Source organism: Trichogramma pretiosum, unplaced genomic scaffold (assembly GCF_000599845.2).
Source record: "Trichogramma pretiosum strain Unisexual culture from Peru unplaced genomic scaffold, Tpre_2.0 scaffold69, whole genome shotgun sequence".
In the NCBI taxonomy this organism is placed as follows: domain Eukaryota; kingdom Metazoa; phylum Arthropoda; class Insecta; order Hymenoptera; family Trichogrammatidae; genus Trichogramma; species Trichogramma pretiosum.
Window position 1 is genome coordinate 684,946 of NW_019641608.1, and position 20,616 is coordinate 705,561.

The 20,616-nt window shown below is 36.5% G+C and overlaps 6 protein-coding genes across 11 annotated transcripts in view; 3 read left to right on the forward strand and 3 right to left on the reverse strand.

Annotated features, from left to right (window-relative positions):
- LOC106648613 (furin-like protease 2) overlaps nucleotides 1–737 on the reverse strand; it is a 21,009-nt gene extending 20,272 nt beyond the window's left edge. Inside the window, exon 1 of one of the 2 annotated variants that reach the window (XM_014365637.2) lies at nucleotides 696–737. The gene's annotated coding sequence lies outside the window, so the exon portion shown is untranslated. Of the gene's footprint in view, nucleotides 1–107; nucleotides 310–695 lie in introns of those variants that run through there. The other variant, XM_014365636.2, reaches the window with a different exon arrangement.
- LOC106648615 (sterile alpha and TIR motif-containing protein 1) overlaps nucleotides 1–10,353 on the forward strand; it is an 11,619-nt gene extending 1,266 nt beyond the window's left edge. Inside the window, exons 1-7 of one of the 5 annotated variants that reach the window (XM_014365639.2) lie at nucleotides 391–728; nucleotides 3,218–3,414; nucleotides 3,530–3,749; nucleotides 4,028–4,195; nucleotides 5,771–7,795; nucleotides 8,121–8,287; nucleotides 8,388–10,353. In XM_014365639.2, coding sequence (XP_014221125.1) covers nucleotides 3,239–3,414; nucleotides 3,530–3,749; nucleotides 4,028–4,195; nucleotides 5,771–7,795; nucleotides 8,121–8,287; nucleotides 8,388–8,424 — 2,793 coding nt within the window. In that variant the 5' untranslated portion in view covers nucleotides 391–728; nucleotides 3,218–3,238 and the 3' untranslated portion in view covers nucleotides 8,425–10,353. Of the gene's footprint in view, nucleotides 1–390; nucleotides 729–873; nucleotides 973–2,664; nucleotides 3,004–3,025; nucleotides 3,049–3,217; nucleotides 3,415–3,529; nucleotides 3,750–4,027; nucleotides 4,196–5,770; nucleotides 7,796–8,120; nucleotides 8,288–8,387 lie in introns of those variants that run through there. The other 4 variants (XM_014365640.2, XM_023458486.1, XM_023458485.1 and 1 more) reach the window with 4 other exon arrangements.
- An 819-nt stretch (nucleotides 10,354–11,172) lies between these two features.
- Nucleotides 11,173–12,603, forward strand: LOC106648643 (extracellular matrix protein FRAS1-like). The gene is made up of 5 exons (XM_014365692.2): nucleotides 11,173–11,270; nucleotides 11,434–11,677; nucleotides 11,752–11,858; nucleotides 11,932–12,186; nucleotides 12,273–12,603. Exons 1-5 carry the CDS (start codon nucleotides 11,204–11,206, stop codon nucleotides 12,506–12,508), a joined length of 909 nt encoding a protein of 302 aa, XP_014221178.1. The 5' UTR covers nucleotides 11,173–11,203; the 3' UTR covers nucleotides 12,509–12,603.
- Nucleotides 12,604–12,685: 82 nt separating this feature from the next.
- Nucleotides 12,686–15,129, forward strand: LOC106648642 (venom carboxylesterase-6-like). The gene is made up of 4 exons (XM_014365691.2): nucleotides 12,686–13,424; nucleotides 13,500–14,174; nucleotides 14,258–14,886; nucleotides 14,957–15,129. Exons 1-4 carry the CDS (start codon nucleotides 13,218–13,220, stop codon nucleotides 15,102–15,104), a joined length of 1,659 nt encoding a protein of 552 aa, XP_014221177.1. The 5' UTR covers nucleotides 12,686–13,217; the 3' UTR covers nucleotides 15,105–15,129.
- On the reverse strand, nucleotides 15,116–18,999 carry LOC106648641 (DNA-directed RNA polymerase, mitochondrial). The gene is made up of 9 exons (XM_023458458.1): nucleotides 18,629–18,999; nucleotides 18,199–18,548; nucleotides 17,531–18,118; nucleotides 17,284–17,454; nucleotides 16,888–17,214; nucleotides 16,551–16,826; nucleotides 16,067–16,472; nucleotides 15,556–15,992; nucleotides 15,116–15,481 (listed from the first exon to the last, which is right to left on the reverse strand). The coding sequence occupies exons 1-9, from the start codon at nucleotides 18,924–18,926 to the stop codon at nucleotides 15,236–15,238; spliced, it is 3,099 nt and encodes a 1,032-aa protein (XP_023314226.1). The 5' UTR covers nucleotides 18,927–18,999; the 3' UTR covers nucleotides 15,116–15,235.
- On the reverse strand, nucleotides 18,943–20,570 carry LOC106648508. Its single transcript, XM_014365436.2, has 5 exons — nucleotides 19,940–20,570; nucleotides 19,624–19,743; nucleotides 19,112–19,535; nucleotides 19,001–19,032; nucleotides 18,943–18,947 (listed from the first exon to the last, which is right to left on the reverse strand). Exons 1-5 carry the CDS (start codon nucleotides 20,046–20,048, stop codon nucleotides 18,943–18,945), a joined length of 690 nt encoding a protein of 229 aa, XP_014220922.1. The 5' UTR covers nucleotides 20,049–20,570.
- Nucleotides 20,571–20,616: the final 46 nt, after the last annotated feature.

The window sequence follows — 20,616 nt, forward strand, 5'->3', positions numbered from 1 at the left end:
TTTACTTTTATGGAAATTGTCAAAATTAGTTAAAATTTATATATTAAGGTAACATGGAAAATTTCTTTACTGTTATAAAAATTAGTATAATTTTTAAAGATGCACACCTGATGGTATGAAGAAAATATTCAAGTGTATATACAAAGTTTACAGATTGATACTTCATCAATTTGCTACCTGGAGGTATTAGAGCAATAATTTTGAAGGTTAAGAATAATTGATTTAAAATAAAATTGATCTAATTTTTTCATCAATGCCGATAAACTTTTAAGCGGTTTTCGTTTGTGTGTGTACATATTTCATTGACATGTATTGAACATTGGTAAGTCATAATAGAAATCAAAAGTATTAAGGGCTAATCAAATAAAGAGGATCGCGACATTACGTGTACTCAAATACGTATTTATGCATTGCAAATTTCATTCCTTATTTTAGCTCTTCAGTATATTCCCATCTTTTGTCTAGGCCTTGAGTATGTAGATTTATTATCTACTCGAAAAACTTCGGTCTTATAAAAATTATTATATATTTTATTTAATGTTATATTGAATTAATGAAATCAAAATTACGAACAGTCGAATGATATGATGATGTAGTGAAATATATAATTTGAAAGGATATTTACATGCAACATATACTTCATCACCGCTTACCACACGTCATTATTATTTTACACTTATTCAATATTCAATTACCTTTTATCGTTTACCAAATATATTAAAAAGCAGGTAAGCATCGCTGCAACAAATGAAATTTTTGAAAAATAAGAGAGAAGTTTCTTAAGTATTTTACAAATAAATGTTTGTTTCTATTATAGAAATTTAATCGTAGATTACGGTAACATGACTTATAACAATCATCATGATTTAAACAATTTTATTACCATTTTATAATTTCTTACGAAACCGTTCAGATTCGTAATTTCGTAAAACAGTACCGTTGAGAAGTCAATTATTTAATTTTAACGAATTGGTAATGTATAAAATATTTACTGTAACTTTTCTAACCTGTGCTGTCTAGATTTATTTTAAAAATACTAGTTTTTCATCTTACAAAAGATTATAAATTCACACACATAATCATAACTTTAATGCCCATTGGTACATCGCGAGCATACATGTTTAATTGAATAACCTGAATTCGACTAAAATATTCGATTAATCTATCCATTAGAATAATCAGACCCATAAACTCCTTGAGCAGCTATCCAGGTTTTAGGCTAGTCAAACACATAATTTATTAATGCAAAAATTGTCCACCAATTGTGTTACTAATAAAATCGTCTTGTCTAAAAATTAATGTAGTAATAGAATGAATGCCTGATTTTTTTGCATTGTTGAAATATTTTTTGCTGTGGCATCTCGTGACTTCATTCATCATAACTAATTTTTTTTTTTATTGAGGGCAAAGTAAAATATTCGAAATTTCCAAATCTTTTTTTGAGACTTACATAGAATATTTTAATCCAACGAATTTTCTAAATAAAAGAACCTGAGTAGTTTTTTAGGAATACAAAAATAAATGAAAGCAGTATTTGAGGGTTAAAAAAATCTTTAGTGTGTGATATGTTTGAACAAAACCGAAATGTTAATTTTAGCGGAGGTTTTTTTGGACATGAATCGATCTTTTCGCAGTCGATTGGTTTTTTCTAATTATAAAAACCTAAAACTTATCATCAATTATTATAATAATACATATTTTTATGGTGGGAGACGTTTTTTCTTAATTTAAGATTCGATGATGACATTTTTGTGATAAAAAAAGTAGAATTTTCATTTTTTTGTAAATCAATTTTTAGTGGATCTCCAGCTGCATTTCACGATAAGTGTTTAGAGTGCAATTTTAGGTTGATTTCCAGGAAGGATTTTTCCCATAAATTTTTTGAGTTCAATTTTTCGGACACTTATAACGAAAGGATATAAAGGATAGGTTTTGAGTTTAAATGTAAATAATTGATTAATAACACCCTAAATATTAAAAATAAAATTCTAATTTAATTTCATCTTACGATACTCTTGGAAAATAATCAAAAATTCAGCGAGAAAATGTACTCAGAATACCCATCTAAAATATCTAGTGAGAAAATCAATCCCAAAAATCCAGTTAGAAATCAACCTAAAATCATAATATTAGGTTCGTTACACATGAATTCCCAACTCTACAGAAAAGTAATTGATGGAACAAATCTCGAAACAATTTATGTATTTGCAGCATAAAACGTTGAGTTGCACGTTCTCCGATGTTAATTTTCATACACTACATTTCATTTATCAACCTCTTTTCCGTACGTTTTTATAGAAAACAAAACTGTTTCGAAAAAGATATTTCGAAACTCTTTCCTGGAAGATGTTTAAATTATCAACAAAAATTATTCAATTGATAACAATATTTCAAGTTGATTATCGAGGATGTCCTAAAAGTTCACAAGGATCCTCTTAAAATTTTCTGTGAAAAATCTCAATAGTTTTCAAATAGTTCACAAGTCCGAGAATAATTGATAAATTCCCTTGTATTTTTAAGAAAATTATCTACGTAGATTCCACGTGAAATCCGCGGAACTTGTCTGACTTCTGATTAGGAACGTGGAATTCGATAAAATTTTATTAGAATACAACCAAGAAACCGAACGTAAAAAGAAAAATATTTTAGAATCTCAGTTAATACGGTTCACAAGAGCAAGCCTTTTTGACTACCGTTACCAATCACGTTTACTCCCAGCTGTTTTTTAATATCTGAAATTAGTACGCAAGCACGATGTATCGGGGAATCTTTAGAAGGAACGCAATGCATTCCTTTAAGACAACACAGACAACACAGCTAGTTGAGATCATGTGCTTTTAAGAAAATTTAAGTCGATTCGTCAATCTAGATCATTGCTTATATTGATATGAGTAAAGTTACTAAGAGACGTAAACATAATTTTCATGAATCTAGGCATCCCTACAGATTAAAACAGCAACAAGGACTTTGGCCGACCCCCTAACTTATTCAGACAACTGAATCGTAATTCCTTTTCTACATCTTTCCTGAAAAACGTTTCAGAAGAAGGTTGCTCTAATTCGATAAGCTCAATGCATAAATGCAACGGTCGTAACAGAGTTTAAAAGATATTAAAAAATTGAAAATTAATTTAAAAAATCAATTTCAAAGAGATAAAATTTAAGCTCGGAACTGTTGAAAAAATAATTAATCTCGTGTATATTTACATATTTTTCAGAATAAAGTGTTCTTATAATAGATGTTCACTTCTAGCGATCACTGTATAAGAAAAAAAGAATGCAAAACATTGGCTGATTCAATCTCTAAGAGACAAAGAGCTCGAATAAAAAACCAACTTTCAGAACTCCAACACGAAATCCACATCATGGAAAATTCTCAACAGAAGAGTATTGAGGATATCGACGACGAAAATACGTAAGTTTTTTATTAAATCTTTTTGAATATGACTGTCGTGAATAATGATCATGATAATAATGTAATTTCTCAAAGAATTCAGAAAACTTGAGTTATAAATATTAAATTGTTTTAGGCAATGTGAAATTTTGGAAATTGATCCTTCCGAATCATCTCATTCTAATGTGGAACCGAAAATTCATTGCGTTCTTGCAAAAAACTATCCAGATCAATTATCTAATTGTAATCTTGATGAAATTTCAAAAAGTTCAGTAAATTCAATACCAGAAAATTTACCAATTTTAGAATCTATCAAATATGAACAGAAAAAAGTAACTACAGCCTCCAGTGCAAAGGTAAAGTTATTTCTTTTTTTTCAGCATAATTTATGAAAATTTAAAATGGTGATTAAAGATCCAAAAAATAACTTGAAAAAAATTGATCATCATTGAACGATTTCTAATATATAGAATGATTTTCACTATCTTTGCAACTATCATGCGACACTGTCTTTACAATTATGATTAATTTTTTAAGAATAGAGTGATTTTTATTAAAATACAATTCATATACAATATTAGATTATTACTTGTATTTATTAAAAAAAAAAAAAAAAATTATTTGGATCCCACAGCTCATAACTGGAGGGTTTTCAACTAAAAGCGATGGTTCTAAAGTAAAAGAGAAAGAAGATTTAAAATTAGATGACGCATGTTACTCTAAAAAAAGTAATACTTTTGCACGTAGAACAAGTGAAGAACAAAATAAAACTATCGAAGAATCATGTTTGTATGCAGAAAAGGTAAGTTTTCAATAAAAACCAATTATTCATTTTTGTAAAATGATAGTTACCATGAAATATTAATAAAATAAACTACATCACATTGGGAAACATACGATTCGGTACTGCTTCTGAGCAAACCATAAAAATTTGAGAAAATGGTAAAATCAGTTACGCGATTCCTCTAGTTCTTAAGTACTATAACTCCAACCATGAAGCAACATTTTATTCCTGCTAAGCGAAATCACAATATTACATTAGACTGTAGAGTGGGGGATTAAAAAAAAATATTCGCATCTGCAAAATATTTTATAGTGCACTGGGTTAATTAACGTCGATTCTGTCTGGTCCAACAGAGTGGTGGAACGTGTTTAAGCATAGGAACTTCCGGCGTTCCATCGGACAGAGTCGATGTTAAATCCCTCGAATAATTTTCATAGCATTATAAATGCGCTGGGGTGGATGTTTTTTTCGACAATCTATAGTTGAAAATCTTCATTATTCAGAAAACTGTTTAGTTCATGTTTTTGATTGATGTAAAATTTAATCTTTCAAAATCATTCTCTTTCAAAATCTGAAATCAGAATCGAGTTAAAAGTTGAAGTTGAAAATATGTACTTCAATTTTCAAAATCAATATAAATTTGATTCATTTGCCTAAGGGGAAAAAAAACTTAAGGAGGTTCGGGAGTGTTTGAGGGGGACGAAGCGGGACGCGAGGGGCTCCTATACTTCCAATGTTAAATTTTCAGCGCTGCCAACTTCGAAATAACACGAAATTGTAGGTTTTTTCAATGAGCTGGCACACAATTATAGCTATTATTAATAATTCAATCATTTTGATGAGTTTTTTTCGATGTTTTAGGCTTAAAACAATACTCTATTTGTCATTAGAGTCGAATGAGCACATATTTTTGTTGTTCTAGCTCATTTGTTGGTTAGGGTACGCGCAAATGACCCACGAATTTTTACACATAACAATTTATTTCTCGATAACTAAACGGTCGATGAACTTCTTTTTGCAGTCAAATTATTCCTTATTAAATTTCCTACATGTACGTATTTGTTTCTATTTAGTTTTTGTTTTTTTACATTATGTTTATGCTCATTGAAAGCGAAAATTCATGATTTCTCGTAAGAAACCATGTTAAATGGTCAAAAAATTTTTTCATCATTTTAACAAAATTTTGCGGTGAAAAGTTGTATTTTGATATAAACATTCATATTATAAAGTTTCAAAGCAATTGAACGTGTTTTAAAAATTTGGCTGCATTTCGCTGAGACTCCCGAACCTCCTTAACTTAAAATTGTTCAAAGAAACACCCTTGAACCCCCTGTGTTTTCAGAATTTTTGCAATCATTTTGGGATTTTTGAAAATGGTCAGAAATCATAAAACGAAAAATTTAAAAATATCTGAAAAAATCAAGGAAGTTTCTTGAACAATTCTAACACTTTAATTACGTATAAAAGTTTTTCATTGAATACTTGATTTTCGAATTAAAAAGTTGAATTAGTATTTAGGCCCTTCTCAAGAAGGAGTACTTTCACGTCTGATGTTTTTTTTTCAAATACTTGATAATTTTTATTTATTTTTAGAAATCTTTAGAAACACAGCAACAGAGACAAGCTTTAACGAAAAAAGGAATATTCAAGCACGCAACTCACTCAACTTCTTCCCAGTCTACTATAACTGTGGCTTCAAAGGCCACCATTGCACCAAGCATGCAAATTTCAAATGAATTGAATGATAAAAATTATTCCATCCACCCAAATATTAAGCCATCAATAGACTGTAAAGGAGATGCGCCACAAAAAACTTTGGACGATATCGATAAATTGACTTCCAAATCGAAGTCGCAAGAGATAGAATTAGTTAAAAAAAAGTATTCGGATTTTATCGAAAATCTTGTGAATCGCCTTAAAGACGATAAAGAAAATCGCATTAATTTGAATGATGCAACTAAGTCATTTTTCGTGGATCAAATTAATGATATAATTCAGAAATCTTGGGCTGTTCCAACTCATGGGCATGAATTGGGTTTGAGCTTATGCGATTCATTACGAACAAATGGTGGGCTCAATTTGCTTATAGACAATTGCATTTCAAACGATGACCGATTGCAATTTTCATCGGCACGTCTTTTGGAACAATGTTTGACAACAGATAACAGAGAGCATATCGTTGACTCAGGTTTAGACAAAGTTGTAAATGCTGCGTGTATGTGCACCAAGAGAATAAATTCAGTTGAACATGCTCGAGTTGGTACAGGAATTCTCGAGCACCTTTTTAAACACAACGAAAATACCTGTAGCGATGTAATTCGATTGGGTGGTCTCGACGCCGTACTTTTTGAATGTCGAAAAAATGACGTGGAGACTTTGAGGCATTGTGCTGGAGCTTTGGCAAATTTGTCTTTGTATGGAGGTGCCGACAATCAAGAAGCCATGATTAAAAGAAAAGTCCCAATGTGGTTATTTCCTCTTGCTTTCCATAATGATGATAACATAAAGTACTACGCTTGTTTAGCGATTGCAGTTCTAGTGGCAAATAAAGAAATCGAAGCTGCTGTTCTCAAATCAGGGACATTAAACCTCGTTGAACCATTTGTCACCTCACATATTCCTTACAATTTTGCCAAATCAAATTTAGCTTACGCTCATGGACAAAGCGAGAATTGGCTCTTAAGACTAGTCCCTGTACTCAATTCTAAACGCGAGGAAGCTAGGAATCTTGCTGCTTTTCATTTTTGTATGGAAGCCGGTATAAAAAAGCAACAAGGAAAAACAAGCATATTCCGAAAAATTGGAGCTATTGAGCCTTTGAAAAAAGTCGCTGGTTGTCCCAACGCTATCGCTTCTAAATTAGCTGCTCATGCTCTGAAATTAATGGGCGAAGAAGTACCTCATAAATTGAGCCAACAAGTACCTTTATGGTCAACTAAAGATGTACTTGAATGGATCAAACAAATTGGATTTGAACATTTCATTACTAGCTTTGTAGAAAGTCAAGTTGATGGAGATTTGCTCCTATCCATAACCGACGAACATTTAAAAGAAGACATCGGTATGTCAAATGGGATTTTAAGACAACGGTTTACGAGAGAACTACATAATTTGAAAAGAATAACGGATTATAGCAGTAGAGATACCGGAAATTTAAATTCATTTCTGCAATCTATAGGACAAGAATTTTCCATATATACATACACCATGTTAAATGCCGGCGTTGATAAGGATACAATCAAAACCTTGACCGAAGATCAACTTTTAACTGAATGTCACATTACAAATAGTATTCACCGATTACGGATCTTGGAAGCCATTAAAAACTGTAACGCTAATCAATTTATTACCAGCGCGAATGAAGAATCTGACAAATCTCTCGATGTATTCGTCAGCTACAGAAGATCAAATGGATCACAACTGGCAAGCTTATTAAAAGTTCATCTTCAGCTCAGAGGTTTTTCAGTTTTCATCGATGTAGAAAGACTTGAAGCAGGAAAATTTGATAATAATCTCTTGCAAAGCATTAGACAAGCAAAACACTTCTTATTAGTGTTAACACCGAAAGCTTTAGAAAGATGCGTCAATGACACAGATTGCAAGGATTGGGTGCATAGAGTAAGTAATACTTTGTTCTTGTTCTAGATATTATTTAAAATTAGTAACGTAATTTTTTCGCATGATTTTTCTCATATTCCGGGTGCGTGAAGATGATGAGTTCATTTCATACCCTCTCTAGAAATGTTAAATTAAATCATAAGAAAGCGCGATCGTTTTCGATTTCGGACAAGTGATTAGATTTATTCCTCGTCTCCATAAAAAAAAACATGAAAACGACGCCGGCGCCGATTCTCACGAATCCGGTCTATAAATTCTTCGTTACGAGAAGACAACTTCTTCAACAAAATTTAAAAAAATTAAACATCTTTTTGCATATTTGCAGGAAGTTGTTGCTGCTCTGCAATCCCAATGTAATATAATACCAATCATTGACAATTTTCAATGGCCAGAACCTGAAGATCTTCCAGATGATATGAGAGCAGTGTGTCATTTTAATGGAGTTCGTTGGATTCATGATTATCAAGACGCATGTGTAGATAAGTTAGAAAGGTAAGCTTAATAATATTTTCGACTGCAGATATTAATCATTGCATTATGATACAAAATCCGAAAACTCAATATGTTACGATATATCATACGTTTATTTCAGATTTATGCGAGGAGAACTACCAGTTAAATCCGAGTAAACTAATAGGAAACAATTATGAAAAAATTTATAATGAAGCAGTCAAGTAAAACAAAAAGTATTCACGTCGATTTCAAGCTCAATAGACGAAATTTGGACGAAAAAATCAATTATATTTTTGAAATTAACTGTTGTAAATTTATAATTAATCGCTAGAATTGGATCCAGTCACCTCTGGAATAATATTACTTGGATCCAATATTGCTTCATAACCCGTCAACGTGTTCACCAAGCTTACAGTCATTTGTCAACTCAGTCACTAATTTTATAATTTAATCAAAGTCCGCCTACTTATTAAATATTTTTTACCATATCGAAAAACCAAGCAAACAATATAATAACGCTATCAATGTGTATTTAAAAGCATCCATCATCATTGTAAATTTAGAAGCTACGAGAAGTATCGGGACTCACTACGCGCAAGTAAATTTTGATACCTACTGAATTTTTATTGGGAAATAATGTGGGCGCGATCTGGGTGTTATATTAATCACTACGGTAACTTGTCTGCGGGTCAAGATCGGGTAATCATTTACAAAAAGTATTTACATTTGACTTGATAATTTGAACTGAAATTCAATTACAAATTGAAAAGTAATCAAAGTAATCTTATTAAATTTTCATAAACTTGTAAGGGTAATGTCAGTACTCAATTCACGATACGAATGGGATCACTAAGCTAGATGCTGACGACTATATTGTCATCGGCCTAATACTGACTCGACTATACACTGGTTATTGAGAAACACCCTAGCGCGCTTCTTGATCATCAATCGCATAGTCGTAAGCCCACGGCGCAGCGACGATCCAACTAAAAACTGAAAATATTGCAACTTGCAATCTCGCTCTCCCGGCTACAAGTACCGGGCCGCTTGACTATAGGCTGAGGAAAATCATTATCCCATTCATCAACAGCTGACCTGTTAAGAAAACGATAAGTTCTAACAAATACGAGATAAAGTGGCGCAAGTATACATCAAACTAAATTTTACTATGCGCCATTTTATTGAGTATTTATCAGAACCTACTTTTTCAATCGGACGACCTATAGTTAATAATTGGATTAACTAACTCTCTGCTATTGGAAAATAGGTGGTAGGCTTTTTTCGTACAAGGTGGCGAAAGAGATTCGATATCAACACGGTCGATCTTATGGGATCTTCATTTCATCTTGAGATGTTCATTTCCAAAAAATTTTGACCCCGCAATGATTTAATTAATTTACCTTCGCCTTAAGTGCAATGTTGACTTCAGCTGCTACTGTGGCGTTTAAATGAGGTAAAAGTGACGTTTTGAACAAGCTTGTGTATATTTAATAAAATCTATCACCTATTTCCCAATAGCTTCTGTCATGAAACACAATTATAATTACAGGTAACATATTGTGCGCGCCGGACTATTTGTGCTTGTTTAGTCGTAAAAAAGTGCCTCTAATATAATAATTTTGATAAATTCATATAAGTGCAGTGCCTTAAGTCGCTTTATATTTCTGCCAATTACAGTGCAAAAATTGTTAAAGGTGCAGGCGACCAAACTTTGCACGGCATTCAAGTCACGATTAAAAATATACTTGAAATATTTTCTATAACCATACTTATAAAATCAATTTATATACGTACTTCGTACGCATTAATTTTTTAATCGCGTTTTAAAAAGGTTGCTATTGTGACCGCAGTATCCTATTTCGACTCGAGCCAAAAGAAGCTCGACCAATCTAAAGTCTTTTAAAACGGCCTCGATTTTCGGTCCTTCAATTTTTTATAAATTTTTTAATTTTTTAATATTTGTCGATGTATGTAAATTTCTCTATTTCTTGGGCGTAATCGGATCTTTGTTCAGAAAATATTTCGCCATAGTCATAAACAATAAGTAATGATAAAATAAAAATTTTATAAAAGTTATCTAATTCCACGTATTAAAATTACCTGCAGTCATTAATTAGTAAAAATTGAAAAAAAATTAGAAATTCATAAACTAATTATTTACTTAGATAATTAATACGATAAAGATTTAAATGTATTATTATTATGCCGTTAGCATAATTTACTAAAGCTTAATTTTGTTATTCATCAATCATTGTATTGAAAAAAAGAATTCGTTTAAACAATAAATAAAACTTCAAATTAAATGAGTGCTAATTTTCCAAGAACCCTTTATTTTCAAATTTTATATTGTTTTCTTCTTTTTACTGCATTATATCATTAATAAGTTGGATCTGCTCTTATCTAGATAACGATAAAGTTTAGAAAAGGTTAGTAATACGGTTACAATAAAAATTGTATGTACCTGGTTGTTAAGAATTTCATGATAACTACTATTTGCAATTAAGTGCAGCGAATGCCGACATAGTTTGGATAAAAAAAGTTTTTTGAATCGTGTCCATCGAGGACAATATAGGTTGACGGAGTTTTGTAATGTTTATATTAAATATTTTGAATAATTTGGTGTTATTCTAATTTATTGTTGATTCTCAAATGATGCATCATGTAGTCAGTTTTTCGAATGAACAATGTAAATATTATTTTTATCGGCCGAATTCAAAAACGTGTAGAGACTTTTGATATTTCACAAAAGCAAAAGGCTCGAATGGAAATTATCCTGAAAAAAGACGTTGCCTGTCCAGAACAAAACTAGTTTTATTTTTCGCCTCGATCAATTCCCCCCTTCTTAGTTGAAATATACATGTAGCGCATTAAGAATCGGAGGTCATACGATTATGGAGACGGCATTAACGAGGCTCGCGCAGTTGCGCTTCATCCGCGCGCAAGGACTAACGAACGATGTCGCTCGCCGCGGCTTCGATACTACCTTTCCTGCTCATTATCGGAGCTTCCATCGTCAGCAAAGGTAATTAAAAGCGTGCAAAAAGAGACTGGCGTTGAAAAAAAAAAAACATTACATAATGCATCGAATCCGTGTTCGAGCTTGCCAATTTTATAATTAATTCAGTCCATATTGTTTATTTATTTATTTATTTATTTATTTATTTTGCAATTTGTCATATGCGCAGATTGCAGTCAAGTGGAGTGCAAAGGCCCCTTGAAATACTACAACGATCTGAGATGCGAACCAGTTTACAAAAATGCTAATGATTGTTGCCCCATCAGCTACGATTGTTCGCATCTTCGATCTCATAAGAGTGACAAGTGCTACGCCAATGGTCATGAATATTCCATCGGAGAGACACTGAGAGACGAAGACCGTAGCAGCGCTTGCGACATTGCCTGCATATGCCGCAACGACTACAAAAATAGGTACGTTATTATTCGTACGTTTGAAAATAGCTTCGATCTCGAGATGCGATAACGAGTTGTTTTTTTTCTTCAAGAGCTTCGTTTTTGTGCGCCGCTGTGGACTGCTATCGAATGAGACCGGCTCCCGGCTGTTATTGGAGACAAAATCCCGACTCGTGCTGCGGAGGCGAAGAGGTTTGCCGTGAGTATCCTTGAGCGATTAGTCTTTAAGTGTATGCAAAGCTTATGCACGAAAATGCAACCCGAAATTTCAGCCGAGCGGCCGGAGGATCGGTATCGATGCGAGGTCGCCGGTAAAATCTACCAGGACGGCGACGAGTTTCAGCCGGACGCCAACACGGTGTGCCAGTGCGCGAAAGGTTACGCGGGCGAGAACGTCGAGCCGTTTTGCCGAGCGATCAAGTGCGGCGTCGAGCTGCATCGGCTGAACGAGGTGCGCGACAATTGCGCTCCTTACTTTTACAGCGGTCAAAATCCCAGCACCAGCTGCGCCTTCGCTTACAGATGTCGTGAGTGTGCAGCAATTATCGAATCTTATCCCGTCGCGATCGATCGTTACACTCGTATCATGTACATGCATAATTTTTGTCCACAGCCAACGATAACGACACGATACTAGTGAAGCAGAAAGAGAACGGCTCGAACGACGCGGCGCAAGATAAAGCCCAAGAGGAAGACAGCGACGTCACCTGCACTTTCGGCAATTTAAAAATGCGCATCGGAGACGAGCTGAGCGAGTCCACGGAGCCCGGCTCGAATTGCGTCAAATGCACTTGCCAAGTGCCTCCGATGCCGACTTGCGTGAGGCTCGATCAGGCTACTACTTGCTGATCGCCGAGCGAAAATCAAATTGTTTGTACTTTCGAGCTAAGGTTGAATAAATGTACACGCCACCATTCGACAATAAAGAAACATCTCGCACCTAATCGGCGAATCAAATTGACTTGAATGCGCGTCGCTTGCTTGATACGCGAGATATTGAATGCAGCGCATTACTCACTTTCCGTGTGCGCCGCCGCAGCGATGACGCAAGTATCAACGATCCGCATTGCTTTCGTCGCGCATCGCGAAAAGCATCAAAACATCGGGCCGCTTTCGGGTTTTTTCCTCCTCGTGCTCAGCCGCGACTGTATATAAGTGGAAAAACGAATTTCTCTCGATCGGGTACTTTAAAGCGAGTACGTGCGAGTTGGCGCACAACGAGCCATGCCAACCTCGCGCAATACGTAATAATTTCCAAAAATGTAAAAGAAACCGGTTGTACGCGATAAGTACTCGGGCGCGCTAATGGCAATTATCATAGATTCAGTCAATTTAGTCGATTGGCGTATTTTATTAATTTATTAAGATTCCGTCGACAAACATCGTATCGTCGCGTACAAGCATTGCACCTGTTGAGATTTTTGTTTGTCCTCGAGTGTTATCAGCCGCGCGTAGGAGAGCATGTGTTCGCTCGAGTGCATCAAAGATTACAAATATATTAAGCGCGTCGAGGCGTCGCGTACGGAAGTCGATCGTAGCTGCTCCACGATCAGCGATCATGCTCGCCCCTAGTCCGGCCCTGACTTGCCTCCTCCTGCTCGCGCTGCCGATGATCTCGGCCAACCACGAGAAGGATGCACCGCTCGCCTTCACCAAGTACGGCCCCATCCGCGGCTATCGCAGGCGATCCTACGCCAACGTCACCTACGACGCCTACGAGGGTATACCCTTCGCTCGGCCACCCACGGCCCATCGACGATTCGAGGTGAGATACCTTGAATTTCCCTATGAATTTCGTACCAGCTCGTACTCGCAACGCGAGGATAACGGCCCCGAATAGCCCCCAGAGCCAGCGCCGGCCTGGATCGTGCCGCCTCTCGTCGCCGACAAAGTTCGAGGCCCCTGCCTCGGCCTGCAGATCGACGACGGCAGCGTCGCCGGCCACGAGGACTGCCTCTACCTCAACGTGTACGCGCCCAGTAGGGAGAGCCGCAACGACTCGCTGCTGCTGCCGGTCATATTTTGGATCTACGGCGGGGCCTTTCAAGCCGGCCTCGTCACGGGCCACGAGCAGCAGTACCTCATGAACGATCGCAACGTCGTCTTCGTGTCGACCAACTATCGCCACGGACTCTTTGGATTTCTCAGCACCGACGACCGCGTGGTCGCGGGCAACATGGGCCTGAAGGACCAGAGCCTGGCGCTGCGATGGGTGCGCGACAACATCGCCGGCTTCGGCGGCGACCCGCGCAGAATCACCCTGGCTGGGGCGAGCGCCGGGGCGGCCAGCGTTCACTATCACTACCTGTCGCCGATGAGTCGCGGCCTCTTCCAGGCCGGACTGGCCGTCAGCGGCACCGCTCTCAATCCTTGGGCCACGAGCACGACCTCGCGCGCCGCGGCCTTCGCTCTGGGCCAACGCGTCAATTGCTCGCGCGCCACCACGATCGACCTGATAAGCTGCTTGAAGCAGCTGCCGGCCGATGATTTGATGAAGGCTCAGGCGATGCTGACGGTAAGTGCGATTCTGTTGCCTCGTTTGCCATTTCGTCGTCATTGCGCAAAAATAACCATTCGATTCCGATGACACTCGCGTAGAGCAGCAGCAGCGAGTGGTTCTTGGCCTTCGTGCCCGTCGTTGAGCGCGCCTCCGACGAGCCCTTCGTCGATCGCGATCCCCTGGAGATCGTGCGATCCGGTCGGGCCTACGATGCACCTTTGATCACTGGTATAGTCCAAGAAGAGGGCTTGTCTTTCGCCAATGTATTGGCCAACTCCTCGATGTTGCAGACGATCGACCGAAAATGGGACTCGATAATGCCTCGCCTGTTCTATCTGGACAGATCGTATCCCCAGGAGCAATTGGCTGCCGTGGCGAGAAAAGTTCGCCGATATTATTTCGCCGATAAACCCTTGAATATGGATAACTTGAGGATCTTGAGCGACATGATAGGCGATCGCTTCTTCTCCTTCGACGCTCAGAGAGCTTCGACGCTGCACTCTCGAATTTACAAGAAGCCAGTTTGGTTCTATCATTACACCCATCGAGCCGAGCGATCTTCCATAGGTGCGAGTATGGGGCCGCTGCAAGGCACGACTCACGGAAACGATGTAGATTTATTGTTGGGCTTGAATAACGCGGGACCCGTCGACCCAGTGAAAAACGAACGAGACAAAGCGATGCGCAGAGAGCTCGCACAACTTTGGACGGCGGTCGCGTACTATGGGTACCTACATTACTTTCATCTTTATCTGCGCAGTGCTTACACATATCGATCGATTGTTTTTTCGTTGCAGATCACCGAGTTTCGGACCTCGATGGCAGACCGTAACAAACAAGAATCATCAATTTAATTATTTACAAATAGATGGACCGGGACAGTATCGAATGGTCACAAACAATAATTTAGGAAACAAGCGCTTTTGGAATTCAATTTTCAAGTGATCAAACATCAATTAAATGTGTATTTTCTTTTCTTTTCTTTTCTTTTCTTTTCTATCAAGCTATAAAAATTCAACAGCTAGTTTAAAACAACCAATCAACAATTACACTGTACATAACATTTATTAAATTATTTAACTAAAGAAATACGTTGAGGATAAAACTTCTTTGAGATCGAGGTCACCCTGCTGTGGTACTTTGGTTAAAGTGTTGTTCAATTTTTCTTTAAGCAAATGATTGTGCTTCTTTTTTCGATTCGTTGAATCTGCTTCTACACATTCGTTATCCATATTTACATAAGCAAATTTTTCGACGAAAAATGTCGACAAGTCGTCCAAAATAGGTTGAGAGTGTAATGCCACGAATTGTTCTCGGCATATCTGCAACAGAACGCGTGCAATAATGAATACGGTTACGTCGTGTTTCACCGCGATTGAATTCAAACGAGCCTTACCTTGTTCATGATTTCAACGGTACTAGGATGCGTCCAGTAGCAGTCGTGCACCGATACGTAAGTAATACCAGCGTGCTCGGTGTATATGCTGGTAAGCATCATATGACTAGAATCTAACGAATGTACAAAATTTGGTGCAAAGGCGTTCTTTTGTTTGACTGCGTTTGGCTTTCTGTATATATCGGGACTGAACGATGGGCATACGTTCTTTTTAGTAACTCGATGAATCTTACTGTAAGGTTGGACGACTGGTAAGCCTAAAGGAGTGACCCATTCCATATTTTGTTCGCGAACCGAGCAAATTAGTCGGGCGCATTCGGTGAACCAGTCTTGAATCTCCCGCGCACTTTTGAACATTGTTCGCAGAGAAAGAAAAGTTTTCTGTACAAGATATGACGAAGCTGGCCACAAATGCTGTTGCGGAAAAGCATCATTTTCTAATAAACATAAAAATAACGATTAATTGTATTGAACGCGTTTTATCATACGTATTGAATGAGCATGCCAGTACCTTTGAGCCGTCGCGCTATTTGTAATTTTGCTCCAAACCACGTGACACCGTAGACCGTAGTCATGACCGTTTGTTTAATCGTTTTTCTTGAAACAAAGCCTTCGAGAACTTTGGCAATCTGATTTCCGTTAGCCGCATCTTCTCTTCTTTTTTCGTCCACCATCGTTGCAACGCTATTGTAAACATCTTGAGGCCTATCGGAAGGGCAGAGATTGACGCTTACAGCACCAATGCGATCTCTACCAAGAGCTGCGTAATGTTGAAGTCCGTTGCAACTTCCATCCTGATGAATAGGAAAGCCCGACAAAAATTCTTCGGGATTCGGTGATTTCAAAGCTTTCGATATTTCCATGCATGCAGCCAGTGTTTGCCATGGCTCATCTGATTTAGACCACCACATTTCACCCTAATCATGAAGAGTTGCAGTTCATCATGAGAAAATTCTATATGAATTGAACGAGATTGCAGACGTGTTTATACTCACATCCAAAGGTCTTTCAGCGCTATCGAGAATTTTATCCATTATTTCATCGGCATACGCTAAACGAGCAGCTATTGGTTCTTTCTTTTTAAAACCCGTAAGATTGATGGTATGAAGTTTTAACCAGTCGAGACCTTTAGGTCCAAGAGGTTTTTTAAGAGCGAATACCAGCATGGATCGGGCAAGATCCGAACCCAGGTGGTTCAAATGTGGAGGCACGGGATATACACGACCACGAAAGTCCATATTATGTGGCAGCCAAAATACATTATTTCGGAACTAAAAATAAGCAAGTTAATTTAGAATTTTTCTTCAAAAAACTTCCGAACAGGTTACTTACATGATTGGCAAGAGACAGTCTGTAAAGAGCATCGCACCAAAGTGAATACATTTCATTTTTCTTTTGCTTCAAATCTTGCCTTGCTTTTTCATTTTTTTTTCTTTCGCTTGGATCGCTATCCTTTGGTAATGCCGGAATTGACTCTAACACAGAAGGATGTTGAGGCATTTTCAACGGGACCGAGCCATTATTCTGAAATACTTTAATCGCTACATCGAGGATATCTGTATTTACTGCCCATGGAATTGAAGACAATTGGTTTAAACTATCGAGGGCAGGATAAAGTTGTTTCGGTGGAGCGGTTATCAGTCTATCCCATTGTTGGTTCTGACGAGTTTATCATCATAAATTAATTTATCGCCTGGGCACTGATGTTTTAGAAAAAATAATGCTTACCCCTACATGCGACAGCCTGACTATGTCGGTTTGTGAAACGATGAACCCACCTGAGAACACGGAAGTCCAAGGTTTAGGAGGACATAAAGATGGTATCAGTGTAGTGTTGAAAGTCAAAGTTTCAGGCTGGCTCTCTCGGTACAACTTAGATACTTGGGGATTTGGTTTTATCTATAAGTTTAAAATCAATATTTAATTTTTTCACGAGGAAAGACAAGGCTAAAAGGTAAATTTGATAAGTAACTACCTCTTCTTTGACCAACACGTCGTTATTTCTATAAATTTTTAAAAATGCAGGTTCAGAATGCGCTTGCGTACTTCGTTGGATCTTTAAATCATTAATTATGATGTTGAATAAAAATCGTCCAACATTCACGTGCACGTGAGATTGCCACGATGGTACTTCAAACCCCAAGGTGACACCAGTTTGATTCGCTTCGTGTTCCAGAATCGTCCATTTCGATCGATGATTGAGCTTGTCGTCTCGTTTCAAAAACCATTCGCAATATTTTAGATAAACATCGGACATTTTGTCATTCAAGCCTGTGTCCTGTTTCACACGAGCTTCGTACATTTTAAAAACTTGTGCTCCAAGCTGACGACACAGTGAATTATACGGTAAACTAAACATATCTGAACCCATTCCTAAATTACGAACTTCAGTGAGAAGAGCTTTCACATAGGCTTCAGGTTCCAAAACCGTTAAGTACGGAAACAGCATCATTTTATGAGCGCGTTGTAACATTTCACGACTTTTTAATGTTTCGAGATTTCGTTTGAAGGCCACAAGAGCTGCTTCTCTCCAAGATTCCTCCAAACTTTCCAATTTTTTTCGCTGAAAATTCAAAATACATGAATTGGAATTTGACGCAAACAATTTAATTCAGTATGTTGAATTAATATTATGAATATTACGTTATTTAAGACGTTTCGATCTGGATCCTTATGCAAAGCAATGTTTTTTACAGAAACTAAACCATTAATTTCGGCTTCAATTTGTTTCTCCAGGCGTATTTTAAGTTCATCTATTGTGAAATTGTCAACTGTACTAGATGGTGTGGCAGAAGTCTCATCAAACTTTTGAAGAAGCTTACAATTATATGAAGTATCTGGGAATTCGTAAGTTGGAATGAAATTAGGATCAAGTAATTTAGCAGCTTTATCAACATATGACTTTTGATCATTTAAAAAAATGGATTTGGTAATAACATCATTCAGAGATATATTATCAATCAGCATTCCCTTTTTTACTGTTTTCAACAATTCTGCAAAAAATATTTATATTATTATACATATATCCCTTTGACACATAAAATCAGGCTACACAAAAAAATTCATTACTTACTCAATTTTTCATTGTCTGTAGAATTCATGCGACAAATACATTCCAAAATAAGTGCATAAGTTTGGTGATTCAATTTAATATTATTTTTACGTATTAAATGAGCTAATGTAAAAATTTTTTGTATTTCTCCATTGTAAGCTAACTTCCGTATCACTGAATTCATTATATTTACATCACATATGTACAAATGTTCTTCTTCTTTTTCATGCTTCATGCGTCGTTGAATATACAATTTCAAAACTCTATTGCTACAACGTAATGAATCACTATTTACACAAACATCAATGTATCCCAACATTATTTTGTTAAATTGTTTAAGCTTTTCTTCAAAAATAATTGCATCTTTAATTTTCTTTCCTTTAGCAACAATTTTTTCAGACTCTTCCACATTTTCTTTTTTTTGGCTAAACAAGAAACAGATTATCAACATTATCTTTAATATTTACACATTCATTGAAAATGCTGAATTTTTACATATTTTACCTTTGGGACGAGGAATCAAAAATTTTTTTTTCTGATTCAGACTCAGTTAAATTGTCTAAATTTGTTCTTGAATTCATAACGACAGGGTCATCATTATAATCTGAAGTTGACAACTCTTGCACAATTACATCGCGGTCTGCTTTCCCAACACTTTTAAGAATATCATTAACATTGTCTAAACCATCAACTGCATGTAATCCAAAGGTATCAGACGAAAGGGTAACTTTGTCTATGATAGATCGATTTACACTGTTTGTGCTGAACTGAGATATGCTACCAACTTTACTTTTTTTTTTAAATGCTTTAGCTTCTATTTTATGTAATTTGTCCAGAGTGATTTCAGGTTGGTCAACTAACATTGAAAGCTGAGCAGCATTTAGTTTTTGGACAGCAGCTTTTTTGTTGCTGGATGAGCTATCAGTAACTATAAGGTAATTTATTTTTAATAAATTAATCATCCATAGACTTATTAGAACAAAAATTAAACTAAATTAATATCAATTTCAAATTACCCTCCAACAATTCAGCGTACTGTTTATTTTTTTTCCTGATAATACGTTTTTTTGTAGAGGAGCTCAACAAAGCTTTATTGATTGTGGTTGAAAATTGTCGTGTGCATAATCTGTCCAATGCTAGAAAAAAAATCATAAACAATATTTAGGAGCGAAAAATGCTTGCCCTGTAGTAAGGTGTCAAGTTTACATAAAGTGACACCAACATGCGCAACGTAACCTCGAAACAATTTAAATGAAAGGAGATATTTTGTGAAGGTACAAAATGTCATCGAGTAATTGTTGTGTAATTCATGAAAAAAGTGATAATACTAACATCTCGTATTGAATCCACTACTGATAAAACAAATGCTCTTTGTGTTGACAATGTGTATACTCGGGCCTCGAGGCAACGAGACTGCTCGCACATTCAAAAGTCGATGCATTGTCAAACAATGAGAACCGGTACTAATGCAAAATTATAAAAAAAAACGAGGTCCTCGACCGCCTCGTTATTTCGGCGAGGACCAAGTATCGAAATTAACAATTACACAATTTAACAGAGTGCTTTTTTGCAGCACCCGAGTACTAATGGACTAACGAGCAAGGTCGACATCCTATAATATTACCTCATGGAGTAAGATTGGTCTGCTACATAGTACACACTCGCTAATTCATTAGCGCGACTAGCGCACAGGGTAGCATTTGAACTTGGCGGTTTTTTTTGTACTTCAATCTTCCTTTCTCTTTTTTCCATAAATAAATAAAAGAGCCATTTCAAGTTATATATCGAATTCATCTTTCTTAAGGCCAACCTCAAGTAAGAGCATTCAATTTTTATAATGATGATAAGCAGTTCTTTTCCCTTACTTTTGAAAAATTAAAAAAAAAGCTGATGGATTAAATTGCATCAGTGGAGATTAGAAGAGTTTTAATTGATCGTTAGAAAGGCCCCAAGAGAATTAAGTTTGTGTCATAATATGTATAAAATGCCTATAATGAACCCACACTCGT